The 27589-nt window shown below is 52.5% G+C and overlaps 1 protein-coding gene across 2 annotated transcripts; it reads right to left on the reverse strand.

The window, feature by feature from the left end:
• Positions 1 to 1346: 1346 nt before the first annotated feature.
• On the reverse strand, positions 1347 to 25957 carry HNF4A (hepatocyte nuclear factor 4 alpha). 2 transcript variants are annotated; one of them, XM_007123012.1, is made up of 10 exons: positions 25677 to 25957; positions 21594 to 21768; positions 20391 to 20485; positions 14813 to 14919; positions 13964 to 14119; positions 9873 to 9960; positions 8809 to 8964; positions 6138 to 6374; positions 2822 to 2974; positions 1347 to 1756 (listed from the first exon to the last, which is right to left on the reverse strand). In XM_007123012.1, exons 1-10 carry the CDS (start codon positions 25789 to 25791, stop codon positions 1614 to 1616), a joined length of 1425 nt encoding a protein of 474 aa, XP_007123074.1. In that variant the 5' UTR covers positions 25792 to 25957; the 3' UTR covers positions 1347 to 1613. The 2 variants fall into 2 exon arrangements, with proteins under 2 accessions (XP_007123074.1, XP_007123075.1); XM_007123013.1 differs by having other exon boundaries at positions 1614 to 1756; positions 2852 to 2974; positions 25677 to 25791.
• Between the last annotated feature and the right edge of the window lie 1632 nt (positions 25958 to 27589).

A 27589-nucleotide genomic window follows, 5' to 3' on the forward strand; every position in this document is an offset into this window, starting at 1 on the left:
GACCCGAAGTGGACTTTAGTGCAGCCTCAGGCCAATCTTAGTCCTGGGGGTGGGCAGGGCTCCTGGGAAGAATGAGGCTTTGGCTTCTGAGGCTGCTGAAGGGGGCAGGAAGTCCCTCCACTCAATCCCAGTGAGGACAGAAGGGCCTTTTCAGAGAAGATTTTCAGCCACCGAGGTTAAAAGCTCCTGATCCGGGCAGACCTGGGATCAAGTCTTGACTTGGTCACATACTAGCTGTCTGAGTTCCAGAAACATGACTTAACCTCTTAGATCTCAATTTCATCTTCATTAATGATCCCTGGGGAGTAGGGAGAATGACAGGAGATGGTGCAGGTCAAGTGCCTTAAGACAGTGCCGGGAGGAAGCACTTGAGACAGACCCTGGGGAACGATTCCTCCTTGCTGCGGCTCTGACCTGAGGTTCACCCATCTGTCTTCTCCATCCCCAGCTTCATCTCTCTCACCTGGGTGACATCATCAGGCCCCATGTGATGTCTCCGCTCCCTCCCAAACTTACCACCTCCGTAGGACTGCGGTCTTCAGCTCCTGAAAGCTCAGCTCGCTACACATCACTCCCCGGCTACTCACAGCCCGTGGACCCCAGTCGTCAAGTCTCAGTCTGGCATTCACGGTCCCCAGGCTGTCCAGCGAGCCCCCTCTGCTCCAGACAGCCCCGTCCTTCATCCTCTCCCTCCACACCCTCCTTCTTACCTCCCCGCCTTGCCCAGGCTGTTTGCTCTTCTTTGGAACGTCCTGTCTCATCTGCTCCACCAGCTGGAATCCAGCCCTTCCTTAAAGGCCTGGCGCAGAGTCTACCCCTTGCCGCCTTCTCTGACCACTCCAGCCCTTCCCCCAGCTCCCGGCTGCAGCGTCCACCCTGGACTGTTCTCTCATTTTTGGCTGCCTGTAGGGATCATCACTCTGACTCAAGGGCTCCACTCAAACCCCTGCAGAAGGAAAGAGCCGGGGGTTGGAGGAGAAATGGCGTCTCCCTTCTCGACAATCTCCTACACTGCGCCTAGCTCCAGTCCGTGCTTTTAAAATGTTCCCGGGGTGACTGGGGGAGTCGTCTGCAAGTCTTCCTCAGCCTCTGGAGAGGTGGCTTTGGAGATATCAGGATGGCTGAGGAAGGTGACAGTGGCGGTTAGGACAGCAGAACAGGGATGGGTAAGGTGCCCCCGTCTGACCCAGCCTAGAAGGGCTCTGTGTCTGACAGTGTGGCAGTACTAGGGACGAAGTACCAATCTGAGTGGGGAGGGAGCCATGTTTAAGCAAGGTCTCGTGTCGTCTCCAGGCAGCAGTCCTTCGGGGATGAAGAAGTTGGGGTGAAGGATAAGGGGAAGGCAGTGGCTTCGGCAGGAGAAAAGTTGTCCAAGACAGCGGAGGATGTTTCAACTGGGGTCTCCCCAAGTCACAGCCCCGTCACCAGAGCGGGTAGTGAAGGGGTGGCAGTGCGATGTGGCCCGTAGCCCAAGTTCTAGGGCCCTCGCCCTTTCCATTACTGCTCTGGGACTGGCCCTGTTGTCACAGCTTTCTTCACTGTGACCAAGTGACCATCAGGGGCTCTCTGAGGGGGCCGGGGGGCCGGCAGAGCCCCCTGCCCCTAGTGACTTGCTAGATGACTTCCTGCTTGGTGATGGTTGGCTGTGGGATTGCAGAGGGGGGCTTGACGATTGTGGCGATGGCTCCTGGCAGGAGCTTGTAGGGCTCAGACCCCGAGCCACCTGGCGGCGAGGGCTGTGGAGTCTCAGGGGTGGCTGGAGGGATAGAGAGACAGACAGGGGCTGCTGAGAATGCCAGCCCTTTGGGGAGTAAACGAAGAGTCCTGGGAAAGTTCGTCCCCCTCTCTGAGACTTAGTTTCCTCTACTACAAAATGAGAGAATTAGACTAGATTCTCTCTAAGGTCTCCTACGGCCCAAACCTTCTGAGTCCCAGATCACCAAGTCTAAGTTCCACGAGGTCTGGAAGGCTGTGGCTGGGTCAGGTTCTGCGGTCAGAACCTTTTGCCCAAGTCCCCCATAGCCCCCATCTCTTCCACCATTTGAGATGGAGACTTCGGCTGCTGCGCTCAAACCAGGGCCCAAGTTGACTCTCCCTATGGACGATGGGACCTGTGACAGGAACATCCTTTCTTGGAGAAAAGGAACAGCAGTAGATGAGACCCAAGGGTCTGGCTAACTGGCTCAAAAAATACCATTTCTTTGATCTTTAGGCAGCTGCGTAATAGAAACTAATGGCCCCAGCCCCATGACCAGTTCAGAAAATAATTTTGACTATGACCCACTTGGCTAACTTTATTCAATGGCCAGCTTTCCCAAAGAACAATCTCAATGAAACGCAACCTCATTTTCGTGGACCACCTCATCCCAATGATAATCTTACTCTTTGAAGAACTTTGCCCAATGACAAACTCACTCTTGTGAGATTTCACCTCAGAGGACAATCTAGCCCAGTGGAGGTTCTCATGCAATGAACGGTCTCACCCAACTGTCTAATGGATAGCCTTACCCAATTGGGCAGTCTTACTTCAGTGAACAATTTTACCTAGTGGACAACATCACCCTAATGGAATTCTCACCCAGTGGGCAGCCTCACCCAGTGGATTTGCCTTATCCCAAGGGCCGCTTCACTCAGTGGAGACTGTCAATCACCTCACTGAACAAACAGCCTTCACAATGGACCGTGTCACCCCTCATTCCCTACCCTGGAGCACAGAGAACTGTTTTATCCTATTTCCCGGGAGTCTTCTAGACCCGACCTTCTCCAGGTTCCCTCTCGGGCCCCAACCTCGCCCCTTCCTGGGTAAAGCCCAACTGCCCACCTGCCTGCCCCCTGGGTCGGGGCCACTCACACATCTGTCCATTGCCGAGGTGAGCAGGCATCGTGTTGGCAACAATGACGTTGGTGCCCATGTGTTCCTGCACCAGGTGAGGGTGCAGGGGGTGATGGGCATGAGGTGCATCACTGGAGGACCCTGCAGGTAGAAGGGGAGCTCAGTGAGGACGAAGAGTCCGGGATGAAGTCCATGGGCCTTGAGGCACCATCTTCCTCAAGTGCGGCCGATCAACCCGCCCATCCGATACCGACGGTGCCTATGGGGCTCCTATTTCCAGCTTAGTAAACTGGGGCTTCCGCTCCTATCCACAGGCTTCACGAAGGTGTGGAGAGGACACAAAAGCCAAGAGAATAAAGTGATTTGAAAGAAACTAGGAGCATCTAAAGAAGCTGTGAGATCATTTACATATTGCAGCAAGCAGTGTATTGATTACATGTTCATATAATGGATTCAATCGATGGCTCTCAAAGCTCCTTGGTGTGCAAGTCCTTCAACCATTTGGTCCCAACTCACCTTTAAGCCTCATCCCCTACATCTGAAGCCCAAATGACCTACTTATAGCATCGATGTGTCCCCTGTACTGTCCTAGCTCTGTGCTTTTGCTCCTGCGTCACTTCCACTAAAGACGCCTTCTACCTCCCCTTCCCCCGCTCCCCCAATATCCCTAAGTCCAAAGTCCAGCTCACATACTTCCTCCTTTGGGAAGCCTCTCCTGATTCTCCCCCGTCCAGTAGTAAGTAAACCTCTCCTTCCTTGGAATTCCCACGTCATTTATCTGTGACCCATATTTTGGGAACAATCACGTCTGTCTGTGAGCATTACAATTACAAGTGTATTTTTCTTCTCTATCTGAGGTCCCAGCAGAGTGTCTGGAACCCAGTAACTGCTTCAAAAACTGTGTCAGAGAATGACAGTACCATATATATAAGGTTTGGTAATAGGCTATGTTCACTAATATGACAATGATGGAATTTTAGGGCTTGCAAGGGGACTCTAAAGTGTACCTGTTTCAACAATAGCTATCAATTATTGAGCACCTATTATGTACCAGGTACTGTTTTATAGCACTTTTCATGTTTGACATAATTTAATCCCCACAACAATCCTGTACAGTGGGTATCATTATTAACCCATTCTACAGATGAGATTATAGGACCCGAAGAGATTAATTATCTTACTCATGTTTATCTGGCAACAGAACACAAGCTCCTTCCTGATCCTGATCTCAGTGACACCTGATTCATTATGACCCCATATTCACAGGGTCAAAGTGAGAATGAAATGAGTTACCATAGGACAGTGGTTCTCAGCTGGGGGTGATTTTGGTCCTGCAGGGGACCTTTGAAAATATCTGAATATTTGTCACCACTGAAGGAGTGATACTGGCATATCTTGGGTAGAGGCCAAGCATGTGGTTAAACAAGGTACAGAAGAGCCCCCTCAGCAAAGAACTGTCCAGTCCCAAGTGTCCGCTGAGGTTGAGAAACCTCGTCCTTGGCCATCACCAGTAACTATGTCGCCTCCAAAATCTTAAGTTCAATCATCTTCACTTAGACCCTGCCTCTTACCTTTCCAGCTCACTTCCTCTAGTACCATCACTGCAAAAATTCTTCAGCCCTACTGAGGCTGTCATTTCACGGACGCCCACTTCTCACTATTGTCACCCATCCATATTCCTCTTAGTTCAGCCAAGAGTCCATGGCCCATCATTACGATCACTCCCTTGCCATCATCCTCAGCTATCTCCCAGGTCCCCTTCTTAGCAAAACATTTTCAAAGGGCAGTATACTCTTGCTATCTCCACTTCTCCACTTTCCAACTCACTCACTCTGTAATACCCGCTCCCCTGCCTCAGATCTGCTTTCCTTTCCCACGGTCTTCTGACACTGCTCTCAACACAATCGCCAAGAGCCTCCTTCTCCCTCCTGTGGAATTGAACACCATTAAATGTTCCGTCCCCACTAAAACACACTCTTCTCTTGGATTCTGGGACTCTCCCTGGCTTTTCTCCTATCCCCCTGGCTAGTCTTCCTCTATCTCCGTCTTTGGCACCTAGTTTCTGGTACACCACGAAGCTGCCTCTCATCCTCACCTTTGGGCTTGTTTCAGCAACAGAGTCAAACATCCATCTGCCTCCTGGATAACTCAACCCGGATATCTAACAGTCATCTCAAGCTTAACTAAAGTCTAAAATGGATCCCTCACCACCACCACCGTCCCCAGCCTCCAGCTGTTTTTTTCTCAGTGTTCCGCATTGCAGTAAATTACTCCACCACCATTCCGGTTCCTCCAAGCAAACATGTAGGTTTCATCCTTGACTCTTTGCCTTCCCCTCACCGCCCCCATCGGATCAATCAGCAAATCCTGTGGGTTCTTCCTCCAAATAGATGTTCAAGTTCATCTGTGCTGATCAATTTCCAGTAATGCCTTAGTCCTAGCCTCCTTGTTCTTCCCCTGATTGGAGACAGTGACATTTCTCAGGGGTCTCCTGTCTCCACTTTGCTCCCCTGAAATTCACTTTCTACCCAACAATCAGGATAGTTTGTTTAAAACATTAGTCTGATTTTTCAGTCTTCTTGTAAGAGGAGTGATGAGAATACAATGCAAATTTCTGACCATAGCCTCTAAGACAATGGTTATGATTTGGTTTCGGCTCAATCTCCACCTTCATCTCATATAACTCCTCCCGTCTCACAACCTTTATCTTTCTTGAAGACACAAGCCTCTCCTGCTTCAGGGCCTTTTGCACTACATCTCTTGGAATGTTTCTCTCTTGGCTTTTAAATGTTCTCTTTCCTTCCATCAGGTCCGTGGCATAAAAGTCACCACTTCGGTGAAGTCTCCCTTGGCCAACCTATCTAAAGAGGCCCCTTTTCAGTTATACTCTATCATATTACCTGGTTATTTCAAAATCTGTAGTTGCCCTCTTTATTATACACTTGATAATCATCTGTTTCCACGAACCTTTATACACAGTGGCAGGCACACGCACACTCATACACACACACTCATACACAACCTCCAGGAGGACAGAGTCTTGTTCTCTGCTGAGACTCCAGCACTTGGAACAGTGACTGGAACACGCTAGCTTCTCAGCACCTGAATTAACAGACCATTATCCCCATTTTCCTGATGAGGAAACCGAGGCTCAGGTAGGTAAAGGGATTTGCCCAAAGCTACAGAGTGAGGAAGTGATGGAGCTGAGAGGTGAACTCAGGTCTGCCTGAGGCTTGTCTCTGGGAGAGGCCCCCCCCACCCCAGCCCCGCCCACCTCTCATCCCTTCCTGGGCCGGACACCGACCTCCCAGCAGCATCTCCTGCAGCAGGTTGTCGATCTTGGCCATGCCAAAGAGCTTGATGAACTGGATCTGCTCGATCATCTGCCAGGTGATGCTCTGTAGGGTAGGCAGCAGCAGCAGCAGCTCGCCGAAGCGGCCGCGTGAGTCGTACTGGCGGTCGTTGATGTAGTCCTCCAGGCTCACCTGCACCTGGGAACGCAGCCTCTTGATCTTGCCCGGGTCGCTCAGCCCCTTGGCATCTGCAACGGGAGAGCTTGTGCAAGGGAGGCAGTGGGGGCCACCTGGAGCATCTGGGGAGGTGGGACCCAGATGTCCCCTTACTCCTGGGGCCCTGATATGGGGGACCGCGTGGCCCAAGGTCACATAGGGAGTCCCCAGCAGCGCTGGGGCAAGGATTCACGGCCCTCAAGAACCAGGGTGCACTAATGCAAGCTGTAGCTTCCTGGACTCAGGCAGAAAGAGGCTTCTGTCACATTTCCTAAGATGCAGAACTGGGAGAAAGGAGTGGAAGATGGGGGGCAGGCCTTCAGGAACACACCCAAGAGGGTACCTTGCAACCGTCTCATCTTTAAGATGGGGAAACCGAGGCACGGAACAAGGAAAGGACTTGGCCCAAGCCACACAGCCGCTTGTTGGCAGATCCATGATGTGAGTTAGGGCTCCTGACTCCCAGGTAAAGTCCCACCATCCAGACCTCAGCACACACTGCTTCTGCGGCCTTAGAATAGTCTCCCCTCCTCTCTGCTCCCTTGCCCGTGTCGTCTTGGGGTCTCAGCTTAGTTTACACTTCCTTCAGGAAGCTGTCTCCATTCCGCCCTCCAAAGTCTGCACTCTCAGTGTCCATGGTGCCCCCAAATTTCTGTGGCTCTTCCATCACTACTGAGCACACAGGATGTAACTGTCTCTTCCACTAGACTGTGAGCTCTGTACAGGCAGGCATACGTCTCTTTTGTCTTTTTAAACCCACCACTTAGCACCATGTGTTGTCAATATTTGTTGACTAGATAATTAGATGAGAGGATGGGTACATGGACGGAAGGATGAATGAATGAATGAAAAAAAAAAATCAACGGATACATTCTAGATCCTTAACTAAGAAGGTGATTCAAGTGGTCATCCAATAGTTAATCTCAACCGTCATGGAGGTAATACATTTATTTCCTCTTTTATTTCCTCTTTAATGGATAAAGTAAGCAGCAGAAAGAGAACTTCACCCACATTTCCAGTCCAGGGCTTTCTCTCCTGGGCCACGTTTGTGTAGTCTTTCATTCAGTCAATAAATACTTATTGAGCACCACCCACGTGCCCGGCCCTGTCCTAGGTCACCTGCCTTTCCAAGCCAGGTTGCTGACCCTGGCTCGGCTTCAGTAATCCTGCACATTTTACTGAGCAGTTACTATCCATCTGGCTCCGGGCCAAGCATCACAGGGGGTGCAGCCTGGGCCAGGCTCTCGAAGAAACTAGAACTAGAAATCTTACCCCCTCAAGAAACGGGGAATAGCGTGTGGTAGGTAGGAACATGGGCTTGAGAGCTGGACAGAGAGAGGTCACACAGAGAGCTGTGTGACCTTGGGCAAGTTAATCGATCTCCCTGTGCCTCCGTTTTCTTATCTGCAAAATAGTGATAATAACAATTCCTACCTCACAGGTAAGAAAGCGAGATCATCCACAGGGAGCGCTTAGAACGGAGCCTTAGTGAGTACTCCATAAACAGTGCTCATTTCCTCTTTATCACTATTTGTACTAGAGGTGATCTCCATGCAAGGAGGGCCTGGCGCTAAGAACAGCGTCTGGCACACAGTAGGTCCTCTCTAACATGGAAGGAGGGAAGGAAGCCAGCAGGCTTTTGCAGCGCAGGCATCCATCTTGACATTGTGAAATGAAATCACACTTTGCACAAAGACACAACAACTACAACAGCGTTGTATAAAAGTGCAAGTGGAAAGTCAGCAGATGGAATGGGGAGAGTGCGGTGCATTATCTTTATCCTGCTAAAGAAGGGTTAGGAGATACTGCCTACAGGTAATGGGACAAGAAATAAAAGCATAAGCACAGGACATTATAAAGGCGAACAGTAGAGACACTGAAATAGCAAGAAAAATAGATTAGGAGGTTGGGGGAGAAAAGATGGGAGTGGTGATAGAGAAAAGTGCAATCCTCAACTATCACAAGAGGAAAAATATGTTCTAAAATGGATAAACCAAGAAATAGAAGGGTTAGCATTTTATTTAGAGCTGGAGAGGTAACTGCCAGAAGAAACAGTAAAAAGAATTGGAAATGGCTCCCCCGTGGGGAGTAGGCTTTGGACAGAAAAAGTGTGGTGGGGAAAACGACTTCCATTTTAAGTGGGTGTAAATATTATTTTGATAAAAATTGTTTTGAGGGAGAGAAAAGAAGGATGGTAGGAGGTAAGGAGCAGAAAGCAGGGAGGAAAGAAGGGTAAAGTGGGAAAGAAAAAAACCGAGCCTCTGGAGTCAGTGCACCCTACCAAGTCATTTCAGCCCTTTGAGCCTCGATTTTCCTCATTTGTTAAATGGAGCTAATAGAAATGGCCTCTCCTGGTTGATGTACTAAAGAGATGAGGTGGTAAACTCAGGGTACATAACCCAGTCGGAGAAGTTTGACAGAGGGTCTGGAGCATCAGGGGAGGAGGGTGGGAGGTGTGGGCTGTACCTGGGTCAAAGAAGATGATGGCTTTGAGGCAGGCGTACTCATTGTCATCGATCTGCAGCTCCTGAAAGGGCAGCACCAGCTCATCCAGGATGCGCACGGACACACGGCTCATCTCTGCCAGCTCTGGGCAGTGCCGAGGGACGATGTAGTCATTGCCTGGATGGGTTGGGAAGGAGAGGGGATGGGGAAGCCACCTGGGTGCACCCCTCTCCCCTAGCTTTGGACAAGCCCTGCCATTGGCAGTTATAATGCAGCTGGTGCCCATGGGAGGAGGGGCCCGTGGGGATTGTCATGCCCATTTTACAGATGAGGAAGCTGAGGCCCAGATTAAAGGAATGAGTTGCTTGCAGTCACTGGACTGGGCCTGGAGCCTGACTTCCTAGGACCCCTTTCACATCACCCAAGCTCCATTCTTCAACATGACAACAGACCCACAACACATTAAATGTTTAATGATGACATTAAAGGGCCACTTGGGAGGCATAAAAGCACCAAGGATAAGGGCTCAGATTCTGGAACTAGACTGCCTGGGTTGAGTCCTGCTTCTACCACTGACTAGCCAGATATATTTGGGTAAATCATTTTCTGTGCCTCAGTTTTTCCATCTATAAAATGGGAATAAATTACAGAGCTTACCTCATATGGTTGTCATATTAAAGGAGTTAGTATTTGTAAAGTACTCAGACTAGGGCTCATGGTGCGCCCTATATAAGCATTTAAAATAATAAACAAACATGCTATGAAGGCATAGGTGACATAGGCTGGTGGTTTGTGCCATTCCTGGATGTCTTTTGCTCCTACTCCAGAAAGTACATCAGAATGCACAGGTTATTCCAGGGCTAACCCTGACTGTGCTCTAACTTGCATGCTGGGGAATTTAATTCTTCGAGTCCACATTTCTTTGCATCTGAGCGGGGTATCCAGTTGAGAATACTGAGGACAGGACCATTCCTGATCTTTCTCCCTCACTCCTGCACACTACCATGGAAATCTCCCGTGCCCGGGTGTGCTCCGTGCTGGGAACACCCTCTGCAGAGCCCTGGCTGGGCAGGCAGTATCCTCACCTAGAAGCAGAACGTCCTTGAACACCATGGAGCGCTTGGTGGCTCCGAGCAGCAGGTGCTCGCCAGCATGGGCTCTGAGCAGGGCCACCTAGAAGAGAGAAGGGATGGCGTCCGGTGTCCATACCCCTGGGAAGGTGTCCGCACCCCTGGGAAGGCTGCTCCCGGCCAAGTCAATGACCCTAGGCAAGTCAGCTTAATGGTCTCCTTGCCTTTACCTGCCTGAATTATAAAATGGGTATCAGAAAACTGCTGCCTTGGGACTTCCCTGGCAGTCCAGTGGTTAAGACTCTGCACTTCCACTGCAGGGGGTATGGGTTCAATCCCTGGTCAGGGAACTAAGATCCCACATGCCGTGCAGTGCGGTCAAAAAAAAACAAAAGGGCTTCCCTGGTGGTGCAGTGGTTGAGAGTCCGCCTGCCGATGCAGGGGACACGGGTTCGTGCCCCGGTCCGGGAAGATCCCACGTGCCGCGGAGCAGCCGGACCCGTGAGCCATGGCCGCTGAGCCTGTGCATCCAGAGCCTGTGCTCCACAACGGGAGAGGCCACAGCAGTGAGAGGCCCGCGTACCGCAAAAAAAAAAAAAAAAAGAAAAGAAAACTGCTGCCTTCCTCCCATAACGGCTAAAACTGCCTGGAAGGGTAAAGAACATGTGCTCAGAGCCGGGAGACCAAATGCTGAGTCTGTCCTTGAATTGCTGCGTCCAGGGTAGCAGCTGCTCCCCTCTGGGCCTCATCTGCATGGCTTGTAAAACTATAACAACTGGGTATGTGGGTTTTTTTTAGCAGAGACTTAAAGGCTTTCATCAGACTCTCAAGAGGGTCTACAAACCCCAAAAGTTCTAAAACTTTTACAGCTTTTTCCGGGGTCCTGAATTCCTACCCATGGATCAGCTATGAAAGATTATGAAGACTGTTTTGTAAAAACGCAGATTCTTAGGCCCTCCTGCCAGAGACGCTGATTCTGTATGTCTGGGGTGGGCCCAAGAATCTGAAATTAACAAGCTCCTTGGTTGATTCTGATGCACCGTTGTTTTTGGGAAATCATTGCTCCAGAAGATCTCCAGGGCATCCACCCACTTGACGCTGGAAGATTCTAGATTCTGAGAAAGCGTTATAAGAATCTGGACATGGATGTTGCTTCCCGAGGCAAAGGTGTGAGCACTGGTCCTTGGCAGGGGATCCGCTTGACCGACCCCTTCCCTACAGAGAGGACAGGGAGGCCTTGGAAGACTGAAGTCTGAGGTGGGAGCCCTGCCAGCGCACAGGAGGACATTGCTTGCCCTTTCAGAACCACCTGCTTCAGTGCTTGCATGGGGACCAAAGGATGGGGCTGGTCAAACAGTAGCAGGCTGGTAGCCTCAAGGATCTTATCTGCAAGGCTGGGTTAGGGAGTTTGGAGGTCTTTTAGCAGGCTAAACTAGGAAAGCAAAAATGCTTTGATTCATTCATTCATTGGATTTTTGCTCATTCCTGTAGTGAAATGCTGAGTGCCTACTAAGTGCCAGACACTTGTCTGGGGACACAATGGTGAAAGGAAAGAAAAGGAGGGAGGGAGGAGGAGAAAGAAAGAAGGAAGGAAGGGAGGGAAGGAAGGAAGGAAGGAAGGGAGGGAGAGAGAGAAAGAAAAAATAGATTGATGGAGGGAGGGAGGGAAGAAGAAAGAAACGTGAGGGTCATGTGATAGAGAGCAATGGGGCAAGAGCAACTGCATTCGATGAGGAGATCATAAAAGGCCTCTCTAAGGAGGTGAAGTTGTTCTAAGGCATGGAGGATACCAGGCACATAGTAAGCATTCGATAAATATTTGTTTGAATGAAGCAGGAAGGAATAGGTGAATGGATGAGCCAACTACTTAACGTCCTCTCCAGATCGAGCCCCTCCTACAGCCATGCCCTTACCTCATCTGTTCCCCCACGGTTAAGCCTGGTGAGGGTGACAGGAAAAGAGGAGAAATGGCAAACAGCCTTGGAGGCGAGAGCTCCCTCTCCATAACCAGGGCAAAAGGAAGCCAAAGGATGCTGATTATCGAGCACTTCCTCCATGCCAGGCACCATGCAGGACTTCCGTCACTTACCCCAGTGCCTCTGCAATCAAGAGGCAGAAGACCTGGATTCACACCCTGTGGCTGCCTTGTTCTGTGACCCTGGGCACATCGCTCTTTCTCTCCAAGCCTCAGTCCCCTTATCCAATGCTACCCAGCCTTCTAGGTTTCAATGGGTTGATGTCCAAGACAAACCAAGAAGCAAACAAACTTGGAAGGTGGTTCCTGGGGCAGTGTCGACAGACAGTGCCCCCAATCCTCCCAGGTGTGCTTCACCCATCTCGGGCAAGATGAGCTCCTTATACACCATGAATGGGGAGCCGGGAACCCTCCTGGCCCTGGGTCTAGCCCCCTAACATGGTGGCTGTTCTGGGGGCGGGCAGGCAGGGAGGTGGTGATGTTAATGATTATTCTGTGTTACTGGCCACCCATCACTGCTCTCTGAGAATGCTCTGAGCCCCAGCCAGGAAGGTTTGGGTGGGAAATCGAGGTTAACAATTGCTTAGCTTGGGGGGGATCTTGTTGCCCTGTTGAGCCCCTGGGAAGGAACAGGAGGGATTAAACATTAATACAGACTCTCCAGCAGAGGGGACCAGGGCCAGAACATGAGGAGCAGGGGAAAAGGCAGGGGCAGCTCGGCCAAGATCCCTGCCTTGTCATCCCTTCCAAAGCAGAGAGGAATCCATGTGAGAGGGCGTCTGATCTAGCCCCCGTATGAGGGTGAGGACCAGCCAAACCAGGGTTTTCACAGCGTGTCCCACCAGGTGATACTAACGTACTCCAGGAGAGCCCTAGGCTTCCCAAAGTTCCATAGCTGCCTTGCCTGAGGACTTCTCGGAAACTTTCATAGACTGACATGTGTTGCCAATCTTTTGTGCAAATGTGCAAAACAGAGAAGCAAATGCACCAGGAGCCGGTACCTGGAACGCTATCCATTGGTGTCCCTCAACTTCCCTTGGAGCTGAGAAGGTGACCCAGTCCAGCTCCTCTTTCCCAAACAGGGAAAGTGTCTGCAGAGGCCTCGGGGATGCCCTGGGCAGGCGCTACCATTTACAGTATCTCAGAAACTCAATTGTCCTCAGACCCCACCCCTTCAGCCCCCTTTTTCCCCTGGGACATTTTTTGGTATTCCAAAGAAGGTACTTTGGGAAATAAAATGCCGAGTTAAACCATCTTGGTGGGATATAAGGAAGAAACTGACAGGGAGGTCCACTGTGGCCTGGGACTGTGTAGGTGCCCCATTAAATGATTTATGCTTTTCAAATGGTAAGTGGGAGATTGGGACGGACATGTACACACTACTATACATAAAATAGATAACTAATAAGGACCTACTGTATAGCACAGGGAACTCTACTCAATGCTCTGTATTGGTCTATATGGGAAAAGAATCTAAAAAAAAAAGTGCATATATGTATATGTATAACTGATTCACTTTGCTGTACACCGAACTAACACAACATTGTAAATCACCACACTCCAATAAAAATTTTTTTTAAATGGCCATGTCCTCAATCCTCCCAACAGCTTTCTGAAGTGGATATTACAATTCCCACTTTACAGATAAGAAAATGGAGGCTCAGAGAGAGAAAGTAATTTGTCCAGGATCACACAGAGAACCTATCTTAGAGCAAGGGCTCAAGCCCAAACCTCCTGATTCCTGCCCCTGAGCCCCTACCAACATCCTCCCCAGGAGAGCTGCCTGGGGCAGTGGTGCAGCGGCTAGTAGCCTGGACTTTGAAGCTTGTCTGCGTGTTCTAATACCAGCTGTGTTGGATACTAGCTGTGTGATCTTGAGTAAGTTACTTAACCTCTCTGTGCCCCAGTTTCCTCACCTATAAGATGGTCATAATAGCACTGATCCCCTAGGGTTGTTGGAAGGATTAAATGAGCTAATATTTATAAAGTGATTTAAACAGCTCCAGGCACACATGAGCACTATGTATGTTTGTTAAATAAAATCAAACCAGTCCAAGGCTATATCCCGGGTGGGCCAGCAGGACCCACCTGCCCAGGGCGCGCACTGCCCGCAGACCGTGTTCACCCTCACCTGGTCGTCCAGGGGGAGCTCGCAGAAAGCTGGGATGTACTTGGCCCACTCGACAAGCACCAGCAGCTGCTCTTTCATGGATTCACACACATCCGCGATGCTGGCGATCTTCTTTGCCCGAATGTCACCATTGATTCCAGAGACAGGGGAGGTGATCTGGGGGAGATGAAGGAAAATGCTGGGGATGGCCGGGCCCTCCTTATATTCTCTGTCCCCTGCACAGAGCCCCCGCCCCGGAGAGTTCTCCTGTCTGGAAAAGGGGAGGTGGACAGTGGGTGCCTTCTCAGCTCTGAAGGAAGCTCAGGGAAAACCGGAAAGGGAGGATGCTGAGGAGGCAGTTACGGGGGAAGAAGCTCTCTCTGGGCCTTTATCTGCTGCCTGCCCCGTGCGCCCTCCTCCACCAGCTCCTTTGAACCCCAAGGAATCCCTCAGCCCTAGAGGAGAAGCAGAGCAAAAATCCTCATCCTCATCGGATAAGTGGAGAAACCACTGCCCAGAGAAGTGCTGTGACTTGCCCAAGGTCACACAGCAAGGGGTTGGCTGAGCCCCATGCGCTACTCTGTCCACTTGTCCACTCCTCTTTTCTCTCGGGGCTAAGCTGATCTCAGGCCCTCAGCGAGAGAGAAAACTGCTTGGCTTGCAGAATGCAGGCCCCACAGGGCCCCTGAGTGCCGGCTGTGGGTCTTTGCTACTAAACCGGCTGAGCGACCCTGGACTCAGTTTCCCTTCTGCGATAGCTGAGGACCCTCCCATCTGCTGCTCCAGGGCCTGGCTGGGGAGGTCAGGGGTGGAGTTGAGATTCCTCTTTGGGGTGAGGGATCCCCAGGTGGGTGGAGGGTCCCCCGGTACCTGCTGGGACAGGACCTCGGCCTGCAGGAGCGCATTGATGGAGGGCAGGCTGCTGTCCTCGTAGCTCGACCTGCGAGTGCTGATCCGGTCCCGTTCATTCTGGACGGCTGTGAGGAGGCAGAGAGAGGTGGGGGTGGGGGGCTCCCATGACATGAGGGTTGGCTGAGGAGCAAGGGGAGGTGGCTGAACCCAGAGGGAAGGACTGCAAGGCTGGCCTGGAACAAAGGAAACAGGGTTGTAGGTGGGAGTTGGGGGGTTGCTGGGGAGTGTCCAGGGGGCAGAGCCCAGATCAGCATGTGGGAATGGGGGGAGATGGGTCCTGGCCCAGCTTGTGGGAGAACTTGCCAAGCGCCACAACTGCCCCGCACACAGCTGGGTGGCTGTAGGAGTGATCCAGCCATCACTGGAGGCATGCAAGGTCGTGATGACTTGGCAGAGGGCTGAAGGTGGGTCTTGAACTTTGAAGAGGGAAAAGAATCTAAATGATTCTTTGACAGGCTTTCAAGATGACAGGCTTTCAAGCTCTGTTTTGGAAAATGGTCCCTTTCTTTCCAGATGAGAGTGTATAAAACAAGCAAAATGAATTGTTCTGGCTGACGGAGATGGTCAGGGATTCCTGAGTGTGGAGGCAAAAGGCCTGGACAAGGGGATCTGGAGGCCCCACCTGCCCTGGTAGTCTCAGCCACCAGCAGGAAGTGCATGTGCTCTAGATAAACCTCTCAGGAGCAGCTCCGGAAAGCTCTGGCTCCCTCCTGACCAACTGCGGGGCTCCCTGCCAGGAACTCAGATATCCAGGGCCTCCGTCCACCAGGGCCTCACACCCCCGGGCATCCCCATCCTGGCCTAAGATGTAAGGTGGCCCTTCTGCTTCCCTGGCCTGGTCCTTGGAGTCCGGGAGGCCTCACGGTGGAATGTTTCTGAAGCTGGAAGGAGGGAGGACGAGGCGGCAGGAGACCTGGGTTCCTGTCGGGATTCATCCCTCACTCTCCATGTGCTGGCGGGGGTCACATCCTCTCTCTGGGCCTCGGTTTCCCCATCTATAAGCTTTTCCCTCCAAACCTGCCCCTCGGAGTCTTTCCCATCTCAGGGACAGGCAGGTTCATTCTTCCTCCCAGCCTGGGAGTCTCACTATACGCCTTTGTTCTCACTACCCCGTCGGCTCACACTCCAAATTCCATCAGAAAGCTTTGCAAGATCCATCTGTGGCTCCCACTCTGGGCTGGGCCCTGGGGTAGTTCGGACCCTCCTCACTGGTCACTTTGCTTCTGGCCTTGCCCCTGCAGTTTGTGCACCTCTCGAAAGACAAAGGGATCCCCTAAAACCCAACTTAGGTCATATGCCTCCACTGCTCAAAACCGGGACCTCCCCATCATACCCGGAGCAAAGAGACAATTGCTCACGATGGTCCTGTCTCTCCCATCTTGCTTTTATTCTCTCTGCCTGTCAAACCTGCCTCCCCGCTGTTCTGGGACTCACTCGGCCACTCTCCCTCAAAGCCTTAGCCGCTGCTGTTCCCACTGCCTGGAATTCTCTTCCCCCTGCAGCTACGCTGCTGCTTCTTCATTTACTCATGTCTTTGTGCAAATATCACCGTCTCAGAGACACCTGCTCTGACCATCCTGTCTGATGTGGTATCCCTCCCGCAGGCTCTGCCCTTTCTTCTCCAGCCTTATTTTTCTTCTTGGTACTTACTCTCTGTTTCTTTCTTCACTCTCTGTCTCTCTAAGAGAAGAAAAGCTCCAGAAAGCCAGAACATCATCCCTATTGTCCGCTGCTGTAGCCCCAACAAGTAGAACAGAGCCTGGCGCACAGTAGGTGCTCAATAAATATCTGTTGAGCGGCTGAAAGAAGGCACAGGATGAGACAAGCTCTGATTCTTGGGCACATCCTATGCCCCGTTTCTCAATGGAACGTTGACATTCCCGCTATTCAACTCTCTCCTGATTTCACACATTGTTGAAATCGGAGAATGAAAGTCAGATAGTGTACAGGGAGCCCGGGAATTTAGTGGGATATGATAGAGGTCCCAAGGTAAGAAATCTCCTCTCCCCAGACCCACCATCCTGGATGGACGTCAGCTCCCAGCACCGCTGCCCTGCCCGAGTCCCGCCCCGCCCGCGACACCCCTCCCATGGCTACCGGCCCGCACCCACCAGGGCGCCAAGTGGCGGCCTAAGAAAAGGGCTGCTGTCAGCAGCTGGGGATTGGGCTCCTCAAGGTTAGGCCGGTGTTATCAGTGCCCAGCGCGAGCTCAGTCACGGAATGATGTTTTCCAAATGTTTGCTCAGTATTAGCAGGGTCGGGGACCTAAGGTAACTTCTATTGAATATTAACCGGCCCGGGCAGAGGCGGAGAGGAGGACCAGCCTGTCTTCCGAGAGAACCCCTGAGTCGGGGCGTTGGGGGGTGCTGGGCCGGGGTTCCCAGGAAGGGCCTATCAGACGGCCCCTGGCCTACCGCCAGCTTGCACCTCCTGCACCCCTGGCTCTGCGTCCTGGGCTGGATTTCTGATGCCAGGAGTCAGACATTTGTCCTGCGTCTGCCAGCAGGGGCCCAGGCAGGTGTAGGTTTAGAGGAAGAAATTTGAGACTGGCTGTTGACCCCACTGATTCCCCAGATTTCTTCCCAGAGTCTTTGTTCTTTCAGGGAACCCACTTCTGACCACCGTGGAATAGCCTCGGGCCAAACTTATAAGACTTTGAGATGTAGAGCCCTTCCCTGTGGTCGAGAGGAAGTTTCAAGAATCTAGACCGAGAAGGTGCCTCCCAAGGCCATCACCACTAGTTTTCATCCAAGGACCTTGGTGTCTGCTCAGCTCTGGGGAGCCTGAGCTCTAGTCCTGCCTTCCCCCACCCCCGACCCAATCACATCACCTCTCTGGCCTCAACTTCCGCATCTGTCAAATGGGGAGGGGGTAGATCTGATGACCTCGTATATACCTGACTGGTCTATAAATGCTACGTTTGCGGCCCATACCTTCCCGTCCTCAGGGACAACTTTTGAGTTTTAATCCCTGGATCTTCCTAAGGCCATCGAGGAAGGGAAATAAAAACTGGTCCCAACTCTCCTGATCACTGGGGCTTCCACCAAGAATCTCTCTTGGCTTTGAGAACCTCCCACCAGGCCAAGGAGGGGGGTTGGGACTATAAGACTTAGGTAGAGCTAGTAATGTCCTGACTTCCCAGAACTTGACCACAGTGGCAATGGAACACGTTGCTACCCTGGCCTGTTCTCAAAGCAACCAAGCAACTGCATGTGTCATGATCTCCTGGTTAACCCAAGCATGTAAACAAGCACCAACCTTTACTAGCCCACACTCACTTGCCATCGGTCGATTCTCCTATCCTCCTGGAGTAACGCCACTTTCTCCAAGACAAGAAGCCATTGGCTATTCCCAAGGCTAAGCTAAGGCAGAATGGCCGGGGGCTCTCCCTCCCCTTCCAGGAGCCAGGATCCGGGCCTGCTGCCTCTGTGGCAGCTCAGTGGGAGGATCAGGGAACAAACACACATGTCCTGGTGGGCAGTATGTACTTGTACAGGTAGATCCGTGGGTGTAAAGCTAGACTCACAGAGCTGGAAGGGTTCATTATCCACCCCTGTCATTTTATAGATGTGAACACTGGAGCCCAGATGGGGCAGAAACTTCCTCGAAGTGACACGTCAAAGTGACTCTGAATCTTTAACAAGAGACATCTATAAAGACCATCCAGAGGCAGGACCAGGCTACCTGCAGCCTAGGAAGGTAGCCATCTGCTCAGGTGAGCTGCCAACCTTTCTCCCACCTGCCTGTCACAAGGCCTGGAATTTTAACACGAGAGATTCATTCTCTCAAACCTAAAATCTTAGGCTGTCGGGGTGATAGAATCACTGGCTCTTAGAGCCCTAGACTGTCTGGCTCTTAGACTAGAGCTCTCAATCTTTTTCTTGCCTCCAGCTGTTCAAACATGCCTCATATTCCCATTCATAACATTTCTTTCTTCCTTCTTTTTTTTTTTTTTGGCCACGCTGCGCAGCGAGTGGGATCTTAGTTCCCCGACCAGGGATCGAACCTGCGCCCCTGCACTGGAAGCACAGAGTCTTAACCACTAGACCACCAGGGCAGTCCCCCATTCATAACATTTCTCATTCCACAAAGTCGTTCTCAAGTTCAAGGTGAGAGTGGCTCAGTCCCATTGATAACTGGGTAGGGGAGAGCAGGGAGGCATCTGCTTTTTGAAAAAGGCCCTCCCGGACTTTGAGAATAACTGAGGTCTGGATGAGAGAACTGTGTTGCTGTGAGCCGCAAGGGGCCTTGGAGGCCACGCACTCCTTCATGAGGATCGCAGGCCCAGCTTTCCCAGCGGGGCTTGTGAACTCTAAGGGCTCTGTAGGGATGAGACCCAGAAGATGTTTCCCAGGGAGGGAGAAGAGAAAACAGGGGCTCAGAGGTAGAGTCGGGGAGGGGAGACAAGCAAAGCGAAGTTCCCGTCCTTCTCAGTCTGCCCGGGGAAGGCTGGGTCCCAGGATCCTGCTGCGGGGTAGGGTGGGGTGGGGTGTGTGTGTTTGTACAGAACTAGACCAAGGGTTTTGGCTGCTGTGCTACAGCTGCGGGCTGGAAGTGAAGGTCTGGGAGCCAGTCCCAGGGCTGGGAAAAGTGAGCTGAGCAGAGAAGGAGACAAAGAGATTTGAAAAGGAGCTCAAGTTACCCAGAGAAGCGGTTAAAAGATGTTTGCCTCCTGAGCTTAGGCTGAAAAACTTTTAAACATTCCTGGGGTCTGGAGGGCACAGTAGGCAGCAATGAGGTATCGTCCAAACAGCAATGAACTCGGGTCCAAAGCTCTGGGTTCAAACCTCAGAGCTTGTCTGACCAGCTGTGGGGCCTTGGGCAAGCTGCTGAACCATCCTGGGCCTCAGTTACCTCGTCCATGAAAAGCAGGAAGGATAATAGTGCCACACAGGGCTGTCATGAGAATGAAAGGAACTATCAACTGTGGAAACGCCCAGCCAGGGGATTGGTATCTGCTTGTGGCAGGAGGCCAGGGAGACCTGAATAAACATTGTGCCCCAGCGTTCCCATCCTCCTCCACCCAGGATGAGTCTGGGGTCTTGTTCCCTTTTCCTAGAACGGGAGGACGCTGGGTCACCTGATGCCCAAGAAGGAAGATTAAGAAACTGCTTGGGGAGGAAGCTCAGGTATAGAACTCTCCCACCCCCGCCCCCATTCCCATTTGCTGAGTCTGAGTGGTGGGTCCATGGATGTTCGTAGTGCTATTCTCTACACTTTTCCTAATGTTTGAAATAGCATATTAAGAAAAAACACCCAACTCGGCTGCCTTGTGTTGGTAAAGGCAGGCAGGGGTGGTGGCGCTGGGAACCTGAGTAGCTGAAAGTGGGAGCTTATCTCTTGGAATCTTTCTCAAGACCAAGCCCAGCCCCTCCCTATGGTCAGATTTTCAGGCCCTCCCTCCTCTCAGCCATTAGCCAGTCACCCTGGGGCCTGTCACCAAGTCATAAAGTTGTAGCCGCAGTTGTAAATGGCTGCCGGGAGCTTGTGGGTGCAGGTGGGACAGTGGGGTGGCAGGGGGAGGGTCGAGGCTCACCTTCCTTCTTCATGCCAGCCCGGAAGCACTTCTTGAGCCTGCAGTAGCGGCACTGGTTCCTCTTGTCTTTGTCCACCACGCACTGCCGGCTAAATCTGGGGAGGGCTTTGGATGGTTGGGTAGAGAAGAGACAGCCTTCCCCCTCCCAGGTCTGAACCAGGATCCTGGCCATCTGGTTGACCTCCAGCCTCTTTGTTCAAACCTTTCATCCCAGGAGTTCTTCTGCTAACCAACCAGCAGCTGGAAAGGCGCTATGGACTCTCTGAGAGCCCAACCCTGTCCCGCTAAACATGGGGAAACTGAGGCTCAGAGAGGTGACACATGGCCTCAGATCACTCAGCTGCAAGTACAAGGCACTGCTATTTCCAGCATATCCTATAAAATCCCAGAGCCCAGAGTGGGCTCCTGATTGTGGATCAGTGTCAGTACTTGGTCCACATAAGCCACATTCTGGGGGGGGATATGGAATAGAGGCAGTACCCACAGTGGTTATGGGTGGTACCCTGAGTGTCAATCTGGGCTCTGACATTGCTTCAAGCTGGGTGACCTTGGGCAAATTCCTAGTCCTCTCCAAGCCACAGCTTCCTCATCTATAAAATGAGAATAATAATAGTGACGACCACAGAGGGGTGTTGACAGGTGAAAATGAGATAATTACCTTAATGGGGCTCAGCACACAATCTGTTCATAGTAAGGGCTCGTAACTGACAGCTACCAGTATTTTATTATTGTTGTTACCCAGAACGTGAGACGCTTTGAAGGAGGGATCTCCAAGGCCTTGAGAGAGGTGGAAAGGCCGGGGCCAATCCCCTATTTGCCCCAGAAAAAGCATCAGAGTGGGGGATGGTCCTCGTCCTCTGAGGCTTCAGAGAAGGTCTGATCCTAAACCACATGGGGCCCCATTTGCTAAATGGGAAAAATTAACAATGAGCTTCTGGGAACAGTTAATACAGGCAAAGACTTAGTATGGTGCCTGGCACATAGTAAGTGCTCAATAAATGTCAGTCAATGGCTTTACGATCAATAAATTAAGTTTCTAGACTAGATGTTCCCATCTGGATCTGCAAGGACTAAGAGATCTGAGGAGGCTTGAAGGGCTTGAAGGGCAGATGCCTCTGGGACCTATTCAGAGAGAGGACAGACCCGGGGGGACATTAGCCCAAGCGCACTCATTTCCCAGCTGGAGAAATCAAGGTTCCTCACCTGCAGGAGTACATGTGGTTCTTTCTTACACTCCTCCGGAAGAAGCCCTTGCAGCCGTCACAGCTTGAGGCACCATAGTGTTTGCCTGTGGCCCGGTCCCCACAGATGGCACACAGGGCGCTGACACCCAGGCTGTTGGGTGCGTTGAGGTTGGCACCTTCTGATGGGGATGTGTCTGCACCACAAAAGAAAAGTGAGGACACAGGAGGGGCAGAAAGTCACCTCCCGGAGGCCCTGCTCTCCTGGTGGTTTAGATTCAGAAACTGATATGAGCATTGTGGGGATCTCCCCAGGGCTTCAGCCTCAGCTACACCCAGGTGCTGTTATACTCCCTCCAAGAACTTGAGCAAGTTCCTCGCCATTTTGGAACCCCCATTTTGCATCTATAACTTAGGGATGGTTGTGACACTGACTTCACAGAGTTGTTTGCAAAGGTCTGCTCCTCCCCATCGTGGAGACCGCTAGCCCCAGCTTTTCTCTGGGAAGGAACGAAAACCTGGCTGTCTCCTAGGATGCATCCAACCCTCGTAGACCCTGATTGGCTGGGTGGAGGGGCCCGTGGGAGGGGCAAATATTCCCCCAGCATCTGCCCAGAACCAGGTCCAGTTCCTCATTCCTCACTGAGTGAACAGGTCTGGGTGGCTCTCAGCTTGGTACCCAGGGGCCCTGAAACTCTCCTAGGGAACAGGAAGACATACATCAAGGACAGTGGCTCGTTTGCCCTCCTGGGAGGATCATGGCAAGGATCTGAGCACCTCATAGCAAAAGCTACTGCATCTATGTAAATGTGAAGAGGGGAATAAGAGGCAGGTGGCTGGGGTCCTGGGTACTAGTACTGCTACCAACTTGCTTGTGGCCTTGGGACAAGCTCCTTTTCCTTGCTTCAATTTCCCCTGGGCCTCAGTTTCCCTAACTGCAAAGAGGGGCAGTTTGACTGGTCCAGTTGTTTTCAATTTCTTTTAAGTTTCAGCAGCTGAACCCTCTTTTTTGTAAGCAAATTGTCCACCAAGGATAGACCTCTTAGAGAAGATGACAAACACTATCGACCATCTCCCCGGAATAAAGCCTACATACACACATCACACAAAGTCATACACACACGTGTTTTCATAGAAACCCTGAATCCAATCTTGAATTCCTAGGGAACATCTAGCTAAGAACTGGAAAGGGATATAGTGCTGTAGTTAAGAGCACAACCTCTATAGCCCTTCTGCCAAGTTTAAATCCTAGCTTGCCCACCTCTTAGCCGTGTGACCTTGGCTGCATTAATTTACCTCTCTGTGCCTTCATTTCCTCCCGTGTAAAATAGGGAACATGATAATCCCTAGGTCTGTTATGAAGATTCAGTGAATCAATATAGGTGAAGTGCTTGGCACATAACAAGCACTATATCAGTGTTTGTGAAATGAAAACTTTTCTGCAGAAGAAAATTCTGGGGGCAGATGCCTTCCAGCCTCCAAGCACAAGTGGACATCTCATTGCTGCTGTGGCCTAGCTGAACATCACCTAGACTCCCGAGGGTGCCCAGGAGTGCGGCCCCCTCCACTTGGTGAATTATTCCTGGAGATGGGGATAATTGTTAAGCTGCGTTGGTGCCCTTTCTCCCTCAGCCTTGCCTCCTCCAACCCCCAGGAGAGCTGACCCCACAACTCAGGTGGAGGCTGGGGGAAGGGGCTCCCATATCCTGGGCAGGATAGGCTGGGTGATGCCAAGTATATCACCCCACTCCCAGGGTCAGCTGATGGCTCCCATTCTCCAGGTGAGAACATCAAGGCTCGGAGAGGACAGGACCTGCCCAGAGTCATCACATTGCTGTTAAGTAGAGGAACCAGATTTATGGTCCAGGTGTGAGGGCCAGTGCTGGCCTCTGGCCGGTGCTGTCCTTACTGGGGTGTCTGCTGGGGCCTCTGATAAACAAGGACTTCTGCCACTTCTGAATCAAGAGTGGGAGGCAGGTAGGGAGCTATCTTTGGAGCCTTCAAGCCTCCAGCCCAGGATGTATGCAAAAGATAACCCCAACTCTCAGCCCACTTCAAACTCCAAGGGAGAACGTAGACTCTTCTTAGAGATGCTCAGAGTTCCTGAGACGACTCACGCGGGGCCAGGACCAGTTACCAGCGCTAAGCACTCAGGTGCCTTATCTTATTGGATCCTCTGGTTAGCCCTGGGAGGCAGGTGCTATGATTTACTCCCATTTTACAGATGAGGAAACTGAGGCTCAGAGAGGAAAATGGCTTGGCAAGTTCACACAGGTAGGAAGGATTTATGCCAGAATTTGAGCCCCGATCTTTCTGGCTCCAGAGCTGGAGGCTGTCCTGTCTTCAGAACAGCCGGTAAGGAGCCTGGCCTCTGTCTCAGGAACACACCGTTCTCGGGAGCTGGAGACGTACGCTTTGAAGGGGTGATGGGGGCAGCCCAGGGCTGGGCGGTGACCAGGTGTGGCAGCACACACTATCCCTCTGGGGTCACACAGACCCTGCCTAGTGCAGCAGCTTCTTGTTTACCATTTCCTGTGTGTTTTCCCCTCAGTTCCCTCACGTGATCCCCGGACACTCCTAAAAGCCGGCCGGCCAGCAGGCCTCAGGTGACTAAGCCCATTTTGTAGACATATACAGAGGCCAGGAGAGGGGAGGTGACGTGCCCAAGGTCACACAGTGAGCGAATGGTAGGAGGAGGCGAGCAGCTGGTAAGACTGACCACAGGCAGTGCCCACTGACCGCGGGCAGGGCAGACACCTCTCTCTGGCTGAGCTGAGCTGACCCAAGTTCTACAGACCTCAGCTGAAGCCGCAGAGCCATGGAAGGAAGGCAGGTGGAAGGCCAACCTCGGCCAGCTGCCCCGTCTCCTCTGAGGCTGGCCTTCGACCCGTCAGGTCCCGGCATCCTGGCTTCCAGGCCCCCTCCCTTCCCCCATCTTTTTGTGCAGGAGACCCCCCCCCACACCTTCAAATGTGCTCTAGGTGATATGGGAGCGTATGTATAAACGTGGGGAGAGACACACAGGCAACACAATCTGCTCTGAGATCAATGGACCTGTTGCTGGTGTGAATCGCATTTGTCGAATGGCAACCCTGAACATCACGTGTACACCATCACATGTGCTCCGGACCCCCGAGGGCAGGGATGCGCACACTGACACAAGCAGGTATAAACAGGGGCACGAGACGGGATGCCCAAACGGGACATACACCCAGGAAGCTCGGGGCACACAAACCGATCCACATCCACAGACCACGTGTGCAAACATCCACAGACACACGTACACACACTCATCGCCGCTCACGGACATAAGCAAGACAAACACAGGCATCCCTAGAGACACCAACAAATACAGACCCACTCAGTGAACAAATGCAACTAGAAGTGAGACACAGAACATGCACACACAGACAGGAGAACACAAACATGCAAGTGGATTCCCGGAAACACACGTTTGCAACACACTGCCAGCTGCCCGCACGCGTACACGGAAACTCACGCACGCACGCCAGGAGGAGGCCACGATCGCACACCAGCGCACACGCACACGGCAACGCGCTGCTGGTCCGCGTCTCGTTTAGCAAAACCTCCCTGAGAACTCCGTTTTCTCTAAGTGGGGCGTTCACCCCAGGAAAGTCCCAAAGATGCCCTGAAACACAGCTGTGCCTCCATCCACCGTCCCCAGGGACAGGACATACCTTTCCATCTCTCTGGACCTAGGCCCAAGGGGTTCAAGAAGGGGCCATGTTGGGCCGGTTACTGGGGCTGGACGCCAAGAGGAAGCTCCCCATCAAGTCCCCGCTCCCAGTGACATGCTGAGCGGGGACAGCTTTGGTAACAGGGACCACAGGGGCCTGGCAGGAATACCTGGGACCTGCTTTTGCTGAAGATTTGCCCTTGCAGCACCCCCCAACCCAGAATACCTCTGGTCACTGTACCTGGGCACATCTGCTTCACCTGGCAACACCTGTGCTCTCACCTATGGGACCAACGTGCTAATCTATCATTCTCCTCCCAGTCCCAAATTGAGTGCTGAAGACTCGCTCCCGTACCTGGGCATACCTGCCCCCAACTGGCACACCTGGGCACACCTGCCCCCACCTACCATTGCCCATCGTCAACACCTGCACATTCTCAAACTCCAGGGTGGTGTAGGCTGGGTCCAGCGCAGCACTGTAGTCGGCCATGTCCATGTCGACAAGGGTTTTGGAGAGGCGCATCCTCCCCTCTTCACACCTCGGCCACCTGCCCTGCCCAGGATGCCCACCCCGAAGGCTCTGGGCCGAGCCCCAGCCCCCGCCCTCCGCCCTCCCACCGCCTCTTCCCAGGTGCCCTCTCTGCCTTCCTGCGTTTCAAACCGTCCTCTGGGAGGATCTGCCGGGAGTCTTGGCCTAGCCCCTGCGAAGGGGTGGAGGCTCTGCCGGGGAGGGTTGGGGGTTAATGGTTAATCGGCTCCCCCACTGGTGGACCGGCTGGGCGGGGCCACAGGGATTTGGCTGTTTGTTGGTTTCTGGCTGAACCCCCGGAGTGCTATTACAACGGATGGGGCCCCAGCTCCCCAGTATTGTGTTATCAATTCTGTAAGATGGGTACACTAACCCACCAGCCTCCATTTGACCCTGACTCAGCCACCCTCCAAGTCACTGTCACCCCGAGTCAGGCTGATACGCTCACATATACCCTGGGACACCGACAGCCCACCTCCAAGATGCCCTAATTCGGTAGCTTCCCCAGTCATTGACTTCGACCCTCAATGCTCTTGCAGAGATAAAGCTGCCTCATGGCTCATGAATCAGAAACGTAAATCCCAGGCCCCAGATACCAATCTTCTGGATCCTCGTTCTGGGAGCTCCCTTCCAGTTTCCTGCCTCCCCTGGGAGCAGGAAGGACTGAGAGGCCCACACTGCTGTCTGGGTCCCCCGCCCTGCTCCCCAGGACCCCGCTCTGGCCACCGCCAGCCCTCACAGGGGGCTGCTCAGTCTGTCACAGCTGCTCAGGCCCAGACAGACTCCATCTCCCAGGTCTCCGTCACCTCCTCCTGTTGCCCTCCCCCGTGCCTCCCCCTCCCCTCGGGGAACAGGCGGAGACAAGGCTTACAGCCCCACAGACCTGGATTAACATTCAGGCGCCTACCACCTACTAATCGTGACTTTGGGTAAATGATTCTCCTCTCTGAGCCTCAGTTTCCTCTTCTAGAAAATACACAATCAACTTCAAAGGGTGGTCTGAGCATTAAATGAGATGGCATTAGGAAAACACCAAGCAGTGCCCAGCAAGCGTCCATCCCCTCTCCTCCTGGCCCCCTTCGCCTCCCTTTCGTACCTCCTTTGTTTCTCTCCACCCACCTCCTCCCTCTAGAGTGGGCTTCACGGGTGAGCCACCTGAGCAGTGCACAGAGCTCCACTCTCAGGCTCCCGTGTTTGGTTTAATGCTCGGCTGTCCTGAACAAGGGGCCCCGCATTTTTGTTTGGGACCGGGCCCTGATAATCATGTGGCCAGTCCCGCCTGCCTTCAACTCATGGCTCACTCTTTTCTTCTACACCCTCCAGCCCTCATTGCCCACCATGCGGACACTTTCATGAGCTCCCAGACTACCTGGGGTGGTGGAGCTGGAAAGTGCAGGCCGACGTAGAAGGATCTGGGACTCTGGAGGCCCGGGAACCTGTCCTCCTTTGCTGGTGGGAAGGGCCGGGCACAGGGATTTGGTAACAAGAGCAAGAGTGGGTGAACTGGGTTTCCCTGGTGGCGCAGTGGTTGGGAGTCCGCCTGCCGATGCAGGGGACGCGGGTTCGTGCCCCGGTCCGGGAAGATCGCACGTGCCGCGGAGCGGCTGGGCCCGTGAGCCGTGGCCGCTGAGCCTGCGCGTCTGGAGCCTGCGCTCCGCAGCGGGAGAGGCCACAACAGTGAGAGTCCCGCGTACCGCAAAAAAAAAAAAAAAAGAGTGGGTGAACTAGTGAGAGAGTGCATGAATGAGTGAGTGGCTGGGTGAATTAATGAATGAGTGAATAGGAGAGTGGG

This window comes from Physeter macrocephalus, unplaced genomic scaffold, assembly GCF_002837175.3.
Source record: "Physeter macrocephalus isolate SW-GA unplaced genomic scaffold, ASM283717v5 random_623, whole genome shotgun sequence".
NCBI lineage: Eukaryota > Metazoa > Chordata > Mammalia > Artiodactyla > Physeteridae > Physeter > Physeter macrocephalus.